The sequence below is a fragment of the Heliconius melpomene genome, chromosome 21 (assembly GCF_056956725.1).
Source record: "Heliconius melpomene rosina isolate 202511_hmr_F chromosome 21, ASM5695672v1, whole genome shotgun sequence".
Lineage (NCBI taxonomy): Eukaryota > Metazoa > Arthropoda > Insecta > Lepidoptera > Nymphalidae > Heliconius > Heliconius melpomene.
Window position 1 is genome coordinate 13,894,114 of NC_140409.1, and position 17,737 is coordinate 13,911,850.

General features: G+C 35.9%; 1 protein-coding gene across 7 annotated transcripts in view; it reads left to right on the forward strand.

Moving 5' to 3' along the window:
• Positions 1–17,737, forward strand: part of LOC146527364 (uncharacterized) — a 44,781-nt gene that overhangs the window by 9,394 nt on the left and 17,650 nt on the right. For all 7 annotated transcript variants that reach the window (XM_085206724.1, XM_085206725.1, XM_085206729.1 and 4 more), the window contains exons 2-3: positions 6,644–6,825; positions 12,957–12,992. In XM_085206724.1, coding sequence (XP_085062850.1) covers positions 6,644–6,825; positions 12,957–12,992 — 218 coding nt within the window. The remainder of the gene's footprint in view (positions 1–6,643; positions 6,826–12,956; positions 12,993–17,737) is intronic.

Sequence of the window (17,737 nt, forward strand, 5' to 3'; positions counted from 1 at the left end):
GTCTCACATCAGGTATTCGGGCTATCAAAATAAATTATAGCCGTATATGTATATGTTGCCGTATATGTATATATATATGTATATGTTGCCGAAGACTAATAGCTATGCAACAAAAGAAGTTTGATTTAAATCTGTCCAGTAGTTTTTGAGTTAAAGAGTCACAACAGACAGACAGACAGACAAGAATTCCAAAAATCATATTTTTACCTTCTATTAGTTGTATCGAGTCCCCCTGAAGTGTTTTTTTTTAGTTTAAATTCAATGTACAGATTTTACCCTCTTTACAGTTTTATATCTATACTAATATAATAAAGCGGAAGAGTTTGTTTGTTTGTTTGTTTGTTTATTTGTTTGTTTGTTTGTTTGAACGCTAAGATCTCTGGATCTACTGGTCTGATTTACATTGTTTTTGTTTTGTATAAAAGCTGCATTCTTCAGAAGTGCTATAGGCTATATAACATTACATTACACATATAAACTAATAAATTAAAGTACTTTCTAAATTGACATGCAATTTATTCTGCCATGTTAATAACAACCGTCGCGTCGCTACGCAACCGGTACCGCGACATTTTGATATTCATCCTTATGAAGTTTGATAAATAATTAAGGAGATGTCACTGATTCGAAATGACCTAGCCTACGGGCGGCACAGTATGACCGACGCGAAAATATTCTTATAGTTCAAGCAGGCGTAGCCGCGTCCGGGTCCACTAGTATATATATATAGATGTCATGTTCACAGCAAAGATGAAGGTAAACACCAGTGATCTTTAAGAGGCAATTATTAAACATTATTAAACACTATATCTAAGTGCCGCTTTGTACCTTAACAACATTATGAGACCTAACTGTCATAACGACTATATGAGACCAGCAGTGGCGCAGGAGCACAAGCCTGTGACTGTCAACTCGACAGGTCGCAGGTTCGATTCTCCCTTAAAGAAATGAAATGTTAATCTTATAATTTCTTCGATCTGGTCTCGAGGAAAAGCACGTCATTGAATTCGTAATAAGTAGCACTCATAACGAAATGCCTCCAAAATTTGGTGTAAAATCGGGAACGGAGTGACTTAACACTAGGTTCCTTCTTCCTGCACTGCTGTGTGCTAGATACAGCGTGACTCTAAAAAAATACTTTAATTATAATTAAAATAATATCATTATGAGACGTAACTAACATGACTGACAAAACTGACATTTCAATTCAATTGAATGTAGGTAAATTAATTCTGCATAAGAGGATTACGTTTAGTGGTTACTACGGTGTGTATGGACGAGTATGTTTGTATGTAATTACACTAAACTACTTTGTGATTGAAAGCAGGCACTGAAAATGATTTTCGAAGTTATAGTGTTAATCTATATATATAAAAGGACTTGTCCTCACTACCTGAGGTAAGACGCAAGTAACCGCTGTTGCCACTAAGAAGGGATTTTAAAACATTTTAACCCTAAAGGGGTGAAATTGGGGTTGAAAGTTTGTATGGAAAAAAAATTAAATCGGCACCGATTTTTATAAAATTTAAAATTTAGACTCTTAAAAATATTTCATTGAACATATGGTTCATGGTTTATTAGAATTCACCCCTAAATAAGCAAGCGAAGCTGCGCGCGTCCGCTAGTATATTATAAAAGCTATTGTTGTTTAGATTTATGTGTATATAATATGGAAATGAAATATAATGAGGAAATGAAAATAAAGTAAATAAAATGTTTACTCCGAGTGGGAATCAAACTCACAACCGCCGCGTTTACAGTCAAGCGATGTCTCACCGCACCACTACGGCTAAGTAAATTTACCACAAAATTTTCGCGAATTTCAGGCAAATGCCTTATAAGTATAATGTTAGTTATGTTAACACTGTCATAATTGCTGTTCATTGACATACTTCTATTGTGTCATAAAGTGGAAGAGTTTGTTTGGTTGACCGCGCTGATCTCAGGAACTATTGGTTAGAATTGAAAAAATATTTTAGTCTGGATAGTCCATTTATCGAGGAAGACTATACCGCCTAATTTTTATATATACATATTTATATTATATCACGTTAATATCATTTATGTAACGCACTGTACCTGCGATCAGAGGACACCTCCCACACATAGAATATGAGTCGAAACTTTTAGTACTTTCCATTTAGCCACAGAGGCGAACCTGCATTTAGTTACCATCACAATGGATCCTGCACCTTAGTGTTTAGACACTCCGCTACCATTAAGACAATCCACTCCACTTCTCCAGTTTCTGACGAATTCTAGAGATTTGTGGGTTGGATTCCCATTAGAGGAAATAAAATATTTAATATTTTAATTTCCTCGCTCTGGTAACAAGGCAAATCGCAGCGGGGCAAAGGCAAATCTCATTTACGTAATACCTTGAAAATTTTGAGGAATGTAGGCAACGGAATTGTCTTACTGAGAGCAGAGCGTCTGGGCAATAAGTTCCCAGGTTCCCTCTGCCTACACTGCTTTGTGCGGTATAAGTTGTATCCGCACAGTTTATAAATATAAATTAAATTAAAATAATTATAAATATATTCACTTGCATTAAAATAATGGACGGTTTAAATGAATTCTATATATAGAATCTACTTCGCGACGTTTTATCGTAAATTGAAACTATATTAACAAATATTGGCCGAGAGTAATAATTAACTTTAGAGTGAGCGCACAGAGTAGAATAGACAGAGGGAACCTGGGAACCTCGTGTTTAGAAGCTCTGTTCCCATTCAGAGACTTTTGTCCCCCACTTTCCGCCGAATTCTGGAGGATGTTGAGCTCAATGCCGCGCTTTGTCTCGCCGCCTAGTGGTTAAATTCTCCATTTTTTCTTTTTTGAGAGGTTACGTGAGACCATCGTGGTCGTGACACAGTCTCTGTCTGTAATTTTCTTTTCCTTGCTCCTGTAGATATAGCGTGGCGTTGAATTCTGCTATTCAATTCGCAACATTTCAAATTCTTGACAGAAAGTCGGGAACGGTTTTTGTAACACTAAACTCTTCTGTAATAAAAGAGGATCATAGGTGAAACAGAGAAACAGAGAGCCCGAGAGAATCAGATACCTTGAAACAGAGAACTTTTATTTACTGAAATCTATGTTTTCATCAGTCGATAATTTATTATAATTAAGGCTTTACTTGCTTCGGATGTGAAGCCACAACATAAAGTTAGAAAATATATGCCACCGTAGAATATAATTTTATGATTTTGTTCGTCACTAATAATATTCTCCGAGAATATATAATTTTATCAAATACCCTACATATATGTAAATTTAGTTTTATGTACCTGTAAATTTTTGGGGAGTTGTTCTGTGAAATTATTCTAATCAGATACGCGTTCCACATATATTTATATATATGTATATCATCTATATATATAGGGGAAAGTCGTAGTGCAGAGACACAAAATGTGCTGCAAAACCGACTGGTTGTAGGTTCTACCCCCACTCGAGCAAAGGAAATATTTATTTACATTTATAAATTCATTTCTTCGCTCTGGTATCGAGGCAAAGCGCAGAGTTGAGTAACGCCACTCAATACGCAATGCCTCCAGAATTCGGCGGAAAGTGCGGAGCGGAGTGTCTTAACACTCTGCCTGCTCTGCTGTGTGCAGGATACAGCGTGGAGGTGATTTTTTTTATCATTAGATATGTATATAGAGAATTTTCTCTTTAAATATAGCGTTCCTTTTTTATGGCACCCGTCAGTTGTCTATAATTAATTGACAGCCACGTCGAAGAAATAAAAAGTGAATACATGTGAAGATAAAAGCAATGTAAGATTAATAACTATAAACCAAAGGAAATTGGATAAAAATAATAGATAATAGAGAGAGACGAATAATTAACTTTAATTGACGTTTCTCTTATTTACAGGTAATTTGCAATATTTATACATAATATTGTAATTATGCTTTTAATAATATTTGTTATAATATAGACTCTTATTTACAGAGAAACAAATTTAGTTAGTTTATTCGAATCACCCAACCCTCATATAGCTCACATTATATATGTATATTCTGTCATGATTCAGTTGTACTAAAACCTAGTGAGTTTCACAAGCCCCTCGTCCTCAGAAACAATAACCTTCAGCTAAGTCCATGCTGTTTTCTGTCATCCTCTTGTAAGTGTTAATTACTACTGACATTATGAGGATAAAGCCAAACCAACATACTGTACAAATCTGTCGATGCTGATGTCAGGAATATTGAATACGACGTCTCCTCTCAGCTGACGAGGACATCGTGGCACATGGACGCAAGCTTGCGAATGTAAATGTAAAGATTGCGGGTTCGATTCTCAATCTGATAAGGAAATATTTATTATCTTGAAATATTTTCATCTGGTCTGGTCTGGTATTAAAGCAGAGCGACAATTTTCAAGCACGTTGTATGTTGGCAGGTGGAACTTAACTCCACCTCGCTTTGTTTTGTTTTCAGCTAATTTTATCCACACTCAACTGAATTAACTTTATCGATTTTCATTTCAATCATGTTTATGTGGAAATTTTATTTTGATTGTTTAGTACTGCTGAGTCAGTCTAGCATCCGGCTTTGCATCGGCAACACAAATTGAGCGAAGAAATGAAAATATTAAATATCATCATTTCCTTAAATGGGAACCGAACCCACAACTTGCCCTGGCCGAGGTTCATGATAACACAATTATTAAAAGTGGGCCAAATTTAGTGTTCAACAGCTCGACCTAATAAAAGCGTGTTGAGAACTGACCTATTTATTCATTCATCAATTTTCAACTCTCATATTGTTTTTACCGACATTGAAACTAGCCTTGGTGAGCTTATATAGTATTCTACCTTCTAGCCCCACGCTCCTATGAAACCTTGCGAAACTTTTTCTAGAAGTAAAGTTAATAAAAACGGAACAAATCAATAATACTATTTTTAAACTTAAAGCACTTGTTGAGTTAGATGAGTTTCAAATGGTCTTTTTTTCGATATGTCAGACTCTAAAAGGGTGGGCTGTGTGTTCGATTCGGTCTAATAATATAAACCAAATGCAGCGTTGAGTTCCGCCAACCAGAAAGGCGAAAGAGCGAAAGGAGTGTCCTAACACTAACTTCGCTCTGACTACTTTGCTACATGTGGAAAACAATGTCGACCTAAATAAATATGTTAAATAGTAATAACTTATTGTTCGTTTTTTGCGAGGTGAGTGGAGAGAATATATTCGCTTTCCGTTTCTTCCTTTTTATTTTATAAGAAGGAAGCAGTCAATATTTTTTGACATGAATAGTTTTCCTAGAGGAGATTGAACCCACTACAAACCCAGGTACCATCGTATATTTTAATTCTTAATATAAAAAACAATTAATAATGTCTCGGACGCAAGTCAAAAATTAGGTTAAAATGTTTCTTTTGTCTAGTTTGTTTTTGTCTTATTTTCTTTATTTTAAAACAATGATAGCATGATGGTACAGTGGGGAATCTCTTTTGCTTAGTGGGTTAGGATTTTATTCTCTCTTTATAAAAATATATTCGAGACATTGCGTGTTGAGCGGAACTCAACGCCGGGCTTTGTTTTGTTACCAAAAAATGAGGAAATTAATATAATTAATTCCCCCAGAGGGAATCGAAACCATAACCATCATGTTTACGTAAGATGTTAAGCAACTGTGCCACGTCTGCCTCACTAATTATAGTTTCACCTCCACGGAACCTTTAGGAAAATGTTCGTGACAGACGGAAAGACCGACAGACACACAAACACATAACAAAGTAATCTTGTAGGGATGCTAGTTTAACTTTAAATTACGGAACCTTACAATCATTTAAATTCTAGTCAATTTTCACCTTTTCTAATATGTCACATGTAAAATAAATAATGGATATTGAGCGCCGCGTCGCCCTTTATAGTCACTTCATACGTTTCTACAGTCATCAATCTTTAAACATACTCTCCAAGGAATTCTAAGGTTTTTTATCATTGAAGCTAATTCTCTGTTTTATTTGTTTTTTATTTAATTTTAGAATTTTAGAGATACAATAAGTAGTTTCTTTTGTGATTATTTAATTTTCTATTGAATTATAAAAAAAAAAGAAATATGAAAGTAATTGAAATGTTAATACAATATGATTCTGTGTAGTGGTAATTACGTATGGTAAATTTTCAGTGTAAAATTGTTGGTAAATCTATGTATCAAAGTTTTATAGTTCTATTTGCAATGCAAGTTTATTTTTCTGCCGTAGCTTAGTTTTAAACTAGCTTATCACAGTCCGGCGACCGAACGAAATAACTTCTTCGACGTTAATCCTGGAAATTCTATTTACTGAAAGTGCAGGTAAAATTGTTTATTTAACCTTTTGCATCGTTGAGGCCTTCGTGCTTTGAGGACCTCGTAGCGCAGGGACACAAGGGTACGACTGTATCACGACGGTTGTAAGTTTGATCCCCACTATTTGATCCCCGGGATGAATTATTATTTATTAATATTTTAATTTTCGCTCTCATGTTTTGCCCCGACACCAGAAATATTTATTGAAGTTTATGAAAATAATTATTAAAATAAATATTTCAATTTCTCGAGTGCGAGCGCTTACAGTCAAACACTTGTGTTCCTGCGGCACGACGGCCCTCAATAAAAAAAAATCAGTTTTAAAATTTCTTCCTTGTTACAGTCGGGCCAGATGTGCCGCCAGCGTCTCGCGTGATGCCGCCGGGGCCCAAACAGCGGGTCCCATTGCAGCCATCGCCTGAGTTCCTCGCTACCTACCTCCTACCACAGTATCTGATGCCCAACGATATTGCCTATGATGATGCCTTGAATGCCCCACGCCCACCACCTGAACTGATAGCGCAGGTATGTTGGCTCCTAGTTTTTGGAATGAATTAATATTTTATTCCGATCTGAATTATTATATTCAATTTTTTTTCTATCTGATTGAGAAATGCGGTGTTGAATTTAGCTGCTTCATGCAGTGTATCTCCAAGATTGGGCAGAAAATTAGGAATAGAGTGTTGTGTTAAGAACATTACGATTCCTCGACCGACTTGGTTGTGCCGGAAAAAAGCAGGAAGCATATTTAGGCTATATTTAGTGTTGCCAGCTCAATACAACTTGAATACATTCAAAAAATGCGTCTATCTCCACGTGGAGCTCCTCAGGGAGGAACGGGTATGGGTAAAGGGTATATGGGTCATTACCCATATCATCGTCATCATCATCATCATCAGCCTGTCCTCGTCCACTGCTGGACATAGGTCTCTCCAATGGCACGCCACTGAGCTCGAGCTACATGGTATTACCCATATACCGTCGCCAAATACCTAACTTCACTGTCGTCAACCTCTTCAAACATGTCCTCCGGGAGTTCTTCTGTTTTTTGTGACCTTCTAGGATCAGCGGTATTGTGTTCTCGCGGATCAATATATGTGACCCTCCCTCTTTTACCACTTACTTAAAAATGATAAATACATCGGGAATATAAAGTATTCGAATAGCTTTTTACCATATAACTAATCCATTGTTTTAGCTTTTCTCTTCACTGTTCATTTATTCTATTGCGTGTTGAGTGGCGGATGTCAAGGCACTTTTGTTTCGTTACCAGAGAGATGAAATGAAAATATTTCGTTATCCTTAGTGGGAATCGAATCCACAACCATCGCGTATACTGTCTCACGCTGGTATCCCTCCGCCACGACTACCTCAATATTTTAATACTAATACCCAATAATATAAATGAATATAATTAATTTTCAATTAACATTTATAAATATAAAAGAGATATTTGAATTCACTTAATTAATAGCTTTTTGTATTCACGTTTAAAATGTTTGGCACTGAATAATTTATATTGTTGATATTATTAAATCAAACATGTTGTTCATTACATTAAAGCAAACATGTTTTTTTATATATATAGCTTCACGCTGTATCAGTAGCTGTATCAAAAAGTAATTTCCCGTAAATTATAATTATAGGCCGTGAGTTTTGCCACTTAATACGCGATGCCCTCGAGAATTTGGCGGAAAGTGAGAAATGAAAGTGTCTTAATGGGAACGCGTGCTGACACTAGACTCCTAGGTTTCCTCTGCTTATCCTGCTACATGTCTTCTAACTTCCACCCATTCTTTATTTAAATTACGTTATAGAGAGCTGTTGGATCTGTACTACGATTATATATATCCTATCACACTACTATGCTTTTGGTATACTAGGCTTTTGTCAATTTTAGATACAAATATTTGTATCTAAAATTGACAAAAGCCTATTACGCAGCTTAAATAGAAATCAAGTGGATGAAACATTGTGGTCCATCCAAAATGACAAATGACTGGCACACCTCTAAATTCACGCCATACGGACGGTACAGTATAAACATTTACATTAGATGTGTTCTTGGAAGACGTACCTCAATTGAATTCATTTTCATGAATATATTATAATGATATAAGTTCTTTGTTATAATATAATTAATGTGCAAGACTAAATTAAAACACGAAATGAGTCATTACAAAAAGTGCACCATTTTAAATGCAAAATTTTCAACTTCGTTTCCACTTTTTTTTTTTAAATTTTTGAGACATTGTGTGTTGGTAGAGTGGCGGTTCTCAACGTCGCTGTTTCAATTGTTACTAGGGTCCTCAATTAAAAATAAATACTTCCTCTTCGGAAGCGTCGCTATTTTTGGCAAATGATTTTTTAATTTTTATTTTTCCACTCTATTCTCAAGTCTTTCGAAAGATACAGCGTAAAGCTATATAAAAAACCAGACAGGCGCGAGTCGTGTTCGCCCACCAAGGGTTCCGTACAAATATTGGAGTTCTCGAGCTTTCTTGGAATTCAACTACCAGTACAGTAATTTACCTACCAGGGGGATGCCAGGGATATAACCACCACCTTTTTTCAGCTACATGCTGTATCCCACGCATAACAGGGAAGGCAAATAAAACCTGGGAACCTAGTCCTTGTGTGCAGTAGCGGAACACAATATCGCGCTTTTGCTACTTTATCAGAGCAAGGAAATGAAAATATTAATTAGATATTTCATTGCCCGAGCTGGAATCGAACTCACAACCCTCGCGTTTACAGTTGTACATTTATGGCCCTGCGCCGCCACCACAGCTATTTTAATTTTCTCCATCTATAATATAGTTAATGTTTTCATTATAATTATAATTAATGGCACTAAAGCTTTTGTGGTTGATGCTACTTCGTTTATAATTTTCCATTTTAACTCATCCAAGAGGACAGCGTGGTACAGTGTAATAAAATAAGTGTGGCTCCCCACTCAGAGGAATGAATTACTTTTTCCTCATAACTTATTAATTAACTCCTACGTAGTTTATACCTTTTATGCGAACAGCATATAGGGTAAAATATTTAAAATCCATACATAAAGAAATTAATAAAGATACCTCAAGTTTGGATATAGGTTTTTTTTATTTCACGGTGTTTATCCATGCCTGTATTTTGCATGACACTGTTACGCAAAAATACTACATAAGATTGAACTTTATCACCATTATCTACTACCGACTTGAGGCCAGTCGTGTCGCAGTGCCAAAGTGTGCTGCAAAATCGACTGGTTGTGGGTTCGATCCTCACTTGAGAAAAAGAAATATTTATTTAAATTTATTATATTTATTTTATTTTTATTTCTTCGCTCTGGTGGCGGGGCAAAGCTCAGGGTAGAGTAGCTCCAGAAATAGGAGGAAAGTGGGGAACGGAGTGTCTTAACACTAGGTTCCCTCTGCCTACCCTGCTGTGTGCGGGACACAGCGTGAGGCCAACCGAGTTTCTTGCGATGGTTCTTCTTAGGTCAAACGCAGTAGTTTCAGTGAACTAATGGTAAATAAAAAAAATATGTTACTCCTAATTTTGAATAATTATAATTGATTTTGACTTCAAAAAATCTAGTATACACACATAGGTTCAATTCAGAAACCTAAACCAATATGAGAATGTATCGATACATTTTCGGATACACCCGTTCAGTAGAGCTATATATATAGACAAGGCTAGGCTAACATCTACATGTTAGCATCATTCCCTAACTCAGTACCTACGTACTGAGTTAGGGAATGATGCTTGTTGACCCATAGTATCCGTACTCGATACCAGTGAACATATGTGAAGGATTTTAGTTTGTTGAAATGTGGAAAATAGATTTTTTCTATTTGTTTTCTTTACCTTGAATCCATCATATAGTTGGTAGGGTAGGCAGGGGAAACCTAGTGTTAAGAAACACCGTTCCCCACGCACCACCTAATTTTCGAGTCATTTCATGTTGATTAAAACTAAATGAATTTAAAGCCGTTTTTTTTCTAGAAATAGTTTTCTTTTTTAGCTTCATGTTGTATATCCCATTTAGTAGGTAGAGTAGGTAAAGGGAACCTAGTGTTAAAAACCACGCAACCTAATTTTCGAGACATTAACAGTTGAATGGAACAGTATTTGACAAGGTATTGTTTACTTTTTTAGCTTCACGCTGAGTCCTGCGTATAGTCGGTGGGGTAGGGACAGGGCGTCTAGTGTTAAGACACTCCGTATTCCACGCACAGTTTAATTTTCGAGACACTTTATCTAGATACAAGGGCAGAGAAATCAAAATAATTAACTCCATTCTCCTTACTTTCTTTGGTGATATTGTAATATTTTGTTACTTCCTGATATTCTTAGATGAAGAGCTGCGTTAGATTCCTCTTCACAGTGGTGTGTGAAATGTTTTTGAACAAAAAATACATAATAGAATGTTTATCTATTAACCTTTCCTCAAAACCACGTCGTGTCTACTAAACTTTACATAATCTCGCGTTTTAAGCTACAAACTATTAAAATATTAGTATATCCTCTTCAGGGTATATTTTCTATAAGTTTTTTGTATTAACAAATTAATTTAAGCCATTTTCCAATTTATTTGTTAGAAACATGTAGCTGTAAACGCATTACTAATTCCTCGCTCTGGTAACGAGGCGACCCGCAGCGTTGAGTTTCGCCACTCAGCACGCAATACCTCGGGAATTCAGTAAGTTAAGAACGGGAGTGTTTTAACACTAGTTTGCCAGGATCTCTTTGCCTGCTATGTGCGGGTTACAGCATGAAGGTAAAAAAATATTATAACAAAGAGCACCGTGCAGCTGTGTATGGATTAAATTCCCAGTCATTAAAACAATATTTTTTTATAATATGTAAACGTGACGATCCTGGGTTTGTTTCCTACTAGGGTAAAATGGGAAAAAAAATTAATTTCTTGTCACCTTTGAATTTATTCGTTTAACACTTAAGGCAGCAGGATATGTTAACACTAGCTTACCTCTATCTAACGTGCTATATGCGGGATACAAAATATAAAAAAGAAATACAAACTTTTATCTGTATTCAACGTAACTTTACACAAATTGTGATGCAGAACTGTCAAGATCCCAGCAATTCATCGATTCCTCCCAAAGCATCATTCCTCTCAAAGCCGAAGCGTTAACGAGATGAAATGAACGCAAACGACAAGAAATACCTATCGCATACCAAATCACTAGACAAGAACGATTGGTGATTCACACCTGCATTTGGAATTTACGTTTATAACGAGATGAAAATGAAAAAAAGGTCGGTCGTGGTGCAGAGGAGGCGGCAAGTTGTGGCGTCGATTCCGGGGAAATGAAAGATTTAATATTTTAATTTCCTCGCTCTGGTAATCGCTCGCCACTCAATATGGAATATGGAGAACGAAAATGTCTTAATGGTGAAGGGAATGTCTTAACACTAGATTGCCAGGTTCTCTCTGCCTACCCTGCTACTGGGAGACAGCGTGACGTTGAAAAAAGAATATTGAAGCACTTTCTTTATAGAAGTCATTTAAAACTGTCCTATTCTGATATAATAATACTTCGTTCTCAACTTCCCGCACACAGTAGGGAGGCCGTTCCGAATTTTCTTCCGAATTCTAGAGGCATTACAACAAAGCAATACAAGAGCGAAGAAAAAATATAAATTTAAATAAATATTTCATCCCGTAGAATGGGGATTGAATTCTCAAACCTCGCGGTGCAGTCACATCCTTGTGCTCCTGCGCTACGACAGCCTCTACTTCGCTCTCGATAGTCTCGTTGTTGTCGTTGACACTGTATTTATCAAGAGCAAATCTACAGTTTCATTTATACGTGGAGTTAGAAATTACTTTGACTTACGTATATAAACTTATTATATTTCTTTTGTTTTTTAGTCTTCATCTACATATTACAATATTCCACTTTAATCTTTTAATGAAATAAGCCACATTTTTTATCCTGTACATATCAGTGGGAAACCTAGAGTTAAGACAATCCGTTCCCACTAACACACTTCCGTTCCCTGTTTAGCCCCTTTTACAACAGAATTAATAAGAGTAAAAGCTGAGCCAATAATCCCCTACAAGTCCTCTACGGCGGCCCGCTGCGTGGAATTCGACGAACAAAAGCTTGAATGTGAAATAACGTGAATTTCCTATAAATTCTAAAACCAATATAGGATTTAAAAGCAATGGATTTTTTTTCTAATTTTTCGCATTTTTGTGGGTGTACAAAGCAAAATCAGTGTTGATATTAATTCTTATAGACAAGTTATAGATATATTGTTGTTTTATTAAATTTTTTCTTGTATAATGTTTTTTTCAACTTCTCGTTTCCTCACGTTTTAGCGTTGGCAGAGGGAACCTGGGTATCTAGTCTATATTCCATTCCCCTTAAGACAGTTTCCACCAAATTCTAGAGGCATTGCGTATAGAGTGGTGGAACTAAACGCCCCGCTCTGCTTCATTGCCATAGCGAGGAAATGAAAATATACATTTTTTGATTTCCCGAATTGGGGATCGATTGTCCCAGTAGAGTACGAAGGTTTCGTGTTAAGTGAAAATATGGAATGTTAATTGTTTTTTTTCTTTAATAAATTGTATTGGTCCATTTTTATATGTAGTATAAAGGAGCTTTTTTAAATATTTTTTTTTGTTTCAACAGATGCGAGGCTTGCAGCCAGACGAAAAAACGATCAAGGTAAGTATTTTATATGTCATTCAGCTATTTCACTAATATACCAAAAACATACTTGAAAACTTTTTAAAAAAACTTATAACTTAAGAAAAAATCTTAAATATTTTTACAAAAAGAGAGACCTAGCGATGATGTTTCTTGAAGAAGAACGTGCTCAGGTGGCTTAGGCACGCCGAGAGAAAGAGTGATGAACGAATGCTTGAATTCTGAAAGAACGGCAAAAAGTATGAAGCAAGAGTGAGTGGTAAGAAAGGCAAGGGGAAATAGGCGTACTGGAGGAAGGTCACGTGAAAAATATGAGGAACTTCCAGAGGACATGTAGGAACAGGTTAATGACAGTGAACGAGGCGAAAGAGTTATTCTGAGAGCATTTGAAGCAAAAAAAGATTAAGAAATTAGGCTGATATTTCATTATCCACTTGCCGCATCTTACGTACTTCCTAGTTAAATTCAAACACTTTATCTTTGGTTTCCTTGCCCAACTGAAAAATAATATTCACAAAAATATTACAAGGCCGTCGAAGTGATCGTATTTGTTATGGATTCAGACCCTTCTATAAGAATTATATTTTAATTATTTTTATTTTTCCGCTCTTGTAGACAAAGACTAGTAGGAGCAAAGAAAGTGAAGCTGTTTTTTTTTCCTAAAACACATTAACCTAAACGAGATTTGAATCTATAACCATACTTCTATATTAATATCATAAACCTAAACAATTTTTTTGGTAGAATGCGCTAATATCAGGAAGTAATGGCTCATATCCATACCTATATTATAAATTCGAAAGTAACTCTGTCTGTCTGTCTGTCTGTCTGTCTTTTACGCAATCAGGGCCAAACCGCTAATTTAATTGTGATAAAATACTCATATAAAGATACTTGAGGGTACCGGGATGAACATAGGATACTTTTTTTTCTCATATTCGTAATATTTTCGATATATACCAATATATTAAAATAATTAATTTGACATGCAATTTATTCCGCCATGTTAATAACAATCGTCGCTACGCGTTGCTAAGCACCGGCTTGCAAAGTTTGCTGTTTTAAGAAAACGTCACCCAAAGTGAGTTTGCTTAATGCATACATGGCGCGCGCCGATATAGATTTGTATACATTAACGAAAATTAGATGATTTGTATAATTTGATATTCATCCTTATGAAAATAAATATAATAGTCACTTTTAGCATTTCATCTAGATGGAAATTATAGTTTATTGTATAACATTCTAATAAATAATTAAGATGTCACTGATTAGGAATGACCTACCCTACGAGTGGTATAGTATGACCGACGCGAACGGGCAGATGACTTTGATGATTTTCGAATTACTATTATTTTTATGTAATTATTTGCTGCTTATAATTAATTTATCTCAGTTCGGTTATCTATACCGATGTTATACACTTAAAATATCGTAATTTTAATCATTTGGGATTTTATTTAATATTATTCGCAAAAAATATTAATTATTTAATATAGAAAAAGGTAGGTTAGGGTAGGTTTAGGTACTTTTTCTAATATTAAGAATTTCCTTTAGTTACTTTTACTTCTTTTGTTTGTTCATTTCGGTTACTCAGATATTTTTTCTAATAATAAATCTCCACTTATTATTATTTTTTTAACTTATTTTAATTATTTAGGCTTATATTCTCGCGGGCGTAGCCGCGTCCGGGCCCACTAGTTAGAATATAATTTTTGTTTTAGAGAAATCATTGTATGTGATTTAGCCACTTTCACGGGAAAAGACGGAGTTAAACGCTAGTCTCTTACATATAGAGTTTAATTAACACTATGCTAGTCCAAATCTAAACCTTAGACCAGACTTAGAATTTCCATACCTGAATGTGTTTGAGATCGGGTTACGAGTAAATTGTTTGATTTTGCTTAAACTGTAATTGGTGACGATTGGTCACTACCTCACTAGTGCATTGTAAAGTGTTTGTAGTGCAGAGTGGAAAATTACTTGCTATGTATATCTTGGATCCCTCTTGCCAGTCTTGGCCAATTGGTGCGATTGTTGAATAAGTGTCTATTATAATAGCTTAGCAACGTATGGTTGAGGCGTTGTGATACACATTTAGTTACGTGTAACATTCTCTGGGAAATTATTTTTTATTTTTTGCGGCGTTGAGCTCCGCAGCTCAATGGGATAATATCTCGATAATTAAGCAGAAAGTGGGGAACGGAGCGTCGTAACATTAGGTTGTCTCTGCCTACCCTGCTGAATGTGGGATACGGCGTCAAACTAAAAAAACGTCTAAGTAGATTTGAAAGATAAGGCTCAACTTAAGAAAAACTCAAGAAGAAGATTGTAAACCATATTTCATGAACCTATAGGTATATTAACTTATCCTAACCGAGAAAAAATGGTGTACAAACATCGTTTTTTCTTACATTGGGTAGAGAAATATTTTCAACTGACCAACGAAAAATCTGTTTACATAAAATATAGATTATTTCTCAAAGATCAAAAGAACAAATACCATAGCTATAATTTAAAATGACAATAGTTTAAGTCGTATTGAAAACGCAGTTATTTTCAGGTTTAGAGTTTGGTACATCAAAAGAATAAAATATCCAACATAGTAGGTCATAAAGGCAAACAAAAAACATATATTACCATCTTCACCGTTATGTTATTCTTGATATACTATTTTTAACCGACTTCTCCACGATGACGAGGTTCTCAATTTGGCCAAAGGATATTTTTATCGAAATTATCTCATATCTCTTAAACCACGCAATCAATTTTGTTCAAATATATGGAGTGTCCTGCATCCTTAGTTATTTAATTTTTCATACAAATTTCAATTTCATTAATTTCTTCAAAACTTCGTAGCCGTTTGTACAAAACTTTACAATTTTCAACCATTCTCTACTCATAGTAAATTGACCGTGATATACGAATGGATAGACGGATATGAGGAAATTCCGGGAAGGGAAGGAGGGTTTCGTATTTTCTCATTTGGCTAGGGAGCCCCAAAAAGGACTTTTTTTAGGATCACTCTCTTGCTCGTCAGTTTGTCCATCTGTGCATAATTTTTTCTCTGTGATAGCGTGTACGTACGTTTTGTGTGAACAAAAATTAATATTTAATATCCATGTCGTCTATCACCTGAAGCACAGAATAAAGAGGACAGTCGTGGTGCTAGGGAACAAATGTGCGACTGTAAACAGCAGTTTGTTGGTTCGATTCTCACTCGAGGAAATGACATATTTAATATTTTCTTTTTTCCGCTTGAAAACGAGGCAAAACACGGCGTTGTGTTCCACAATTTAACATGTGATGTCTCCAGAATTCGGCGGAAAGTGGGGAACAGAAGAGTGCAACGGGAAAGGGATGTCTTAATACTACCTAGTATTCCCAGGTTCCTTTGTCCTACGCTACTATGTGCGGAATTCAGCGTGAAGCTATAAAGCAAGCTTCTGAATAAACACAATTACAAAAAACGAGCCATATCATCAAAACTCTTAGGGTACTTCCCTTGGACTATGATTAAAAAATTTGACAAGATCTTAGAACTGTACAAAGTACAAAGAGAACAGTATAAATATTTTTTACGTTTCTTAAAAATATTTTTTCTTAGAAAGTACTGTCTTAGTCAGCACCTACATACTTTTTTAATACCTATAATTAACTTATATAGTCGTCGTCGTTTGTCGTTTCGCTCTTGACAGAGCGGTCGTGGTCGTCTTTTTTTTTTAAACTTTGGTGGTGCGTCACACAGTTCGACGCCATTCTACGCGGTTGACTGTGTGCCTGGTGCACTCGTAGAGAGGGTCATTGAGGGCAGCCTTCACTTGGTCTGTCCATCGTGGCCGTGGCCTGCTACTTTCAACTTTTCCCTGAATCACAAGGCGTTGCATGGAAATATCTTCAACTACTAAAATTCGATTAGTCAGGACTCTAGTGTCTCCCATATTTATTTACGCTTGCGAGACATGGACGCTTCGGAAGAGTGACGAGAAGAAGATAGACGCTCTCGAGATGTGGTGCTAGAGGAAAATGCTTGGAGTGTGTTGGACTGAATTTAGAACGAACGAGTCCATATTCTGGGAACCCGACGTAAAACAACGGTTGTTCTCCAGTGTCATAGCACGGATTCTCACTTTCTTCGGACATATTTCTCGACAAGAAGATATATATTTCCATGCAACTTATATAGTAGTATATATAAAATCACATATGAGTTTTAAAATGTTATATTTGATCAGTAAACATCGTGTTAAGCGATAGAATATTTGTATTTGGCTAAATCTGGTTTTAGTTCTAAAACGGGAATGAAAGGCGGGCTTAAAATGTTTTAAAGGTCATGTGAAATATTGATATTGCACCCACAATTAATTGAAAACCGCTGAAGCCTTGGTACGGTAAAAAAAATTGAATGAATGTTTTTTTAAAGTGAATGGCCGAGGCCAGTCGTCACGCAGGGGCACGTGTGGCTAAACGCGTTAGGTTGCGGGTTTGATTCCCACTAGAGGAAATGAAATATTTTACATTTTCATTTCTACGCTCTGGTGTTGAAGCGAAGCGCGGCTTTGAGTTCTGCCAATCATCACGCAATGCCTCCAATGCTCCTTTGGCATACATTGGGGAGCAGAATATCCTAACACTAAGCTCTCGCCCTCTGCCTACCCTCCTAAACCGGCATACAGCGTGAAGCTGAAATAAAAGGTAGGAGATACTGTAAACGCGATAGTTGAGAGTTCAATTCTTACTCGGGGGAATTAATTATTTTCATT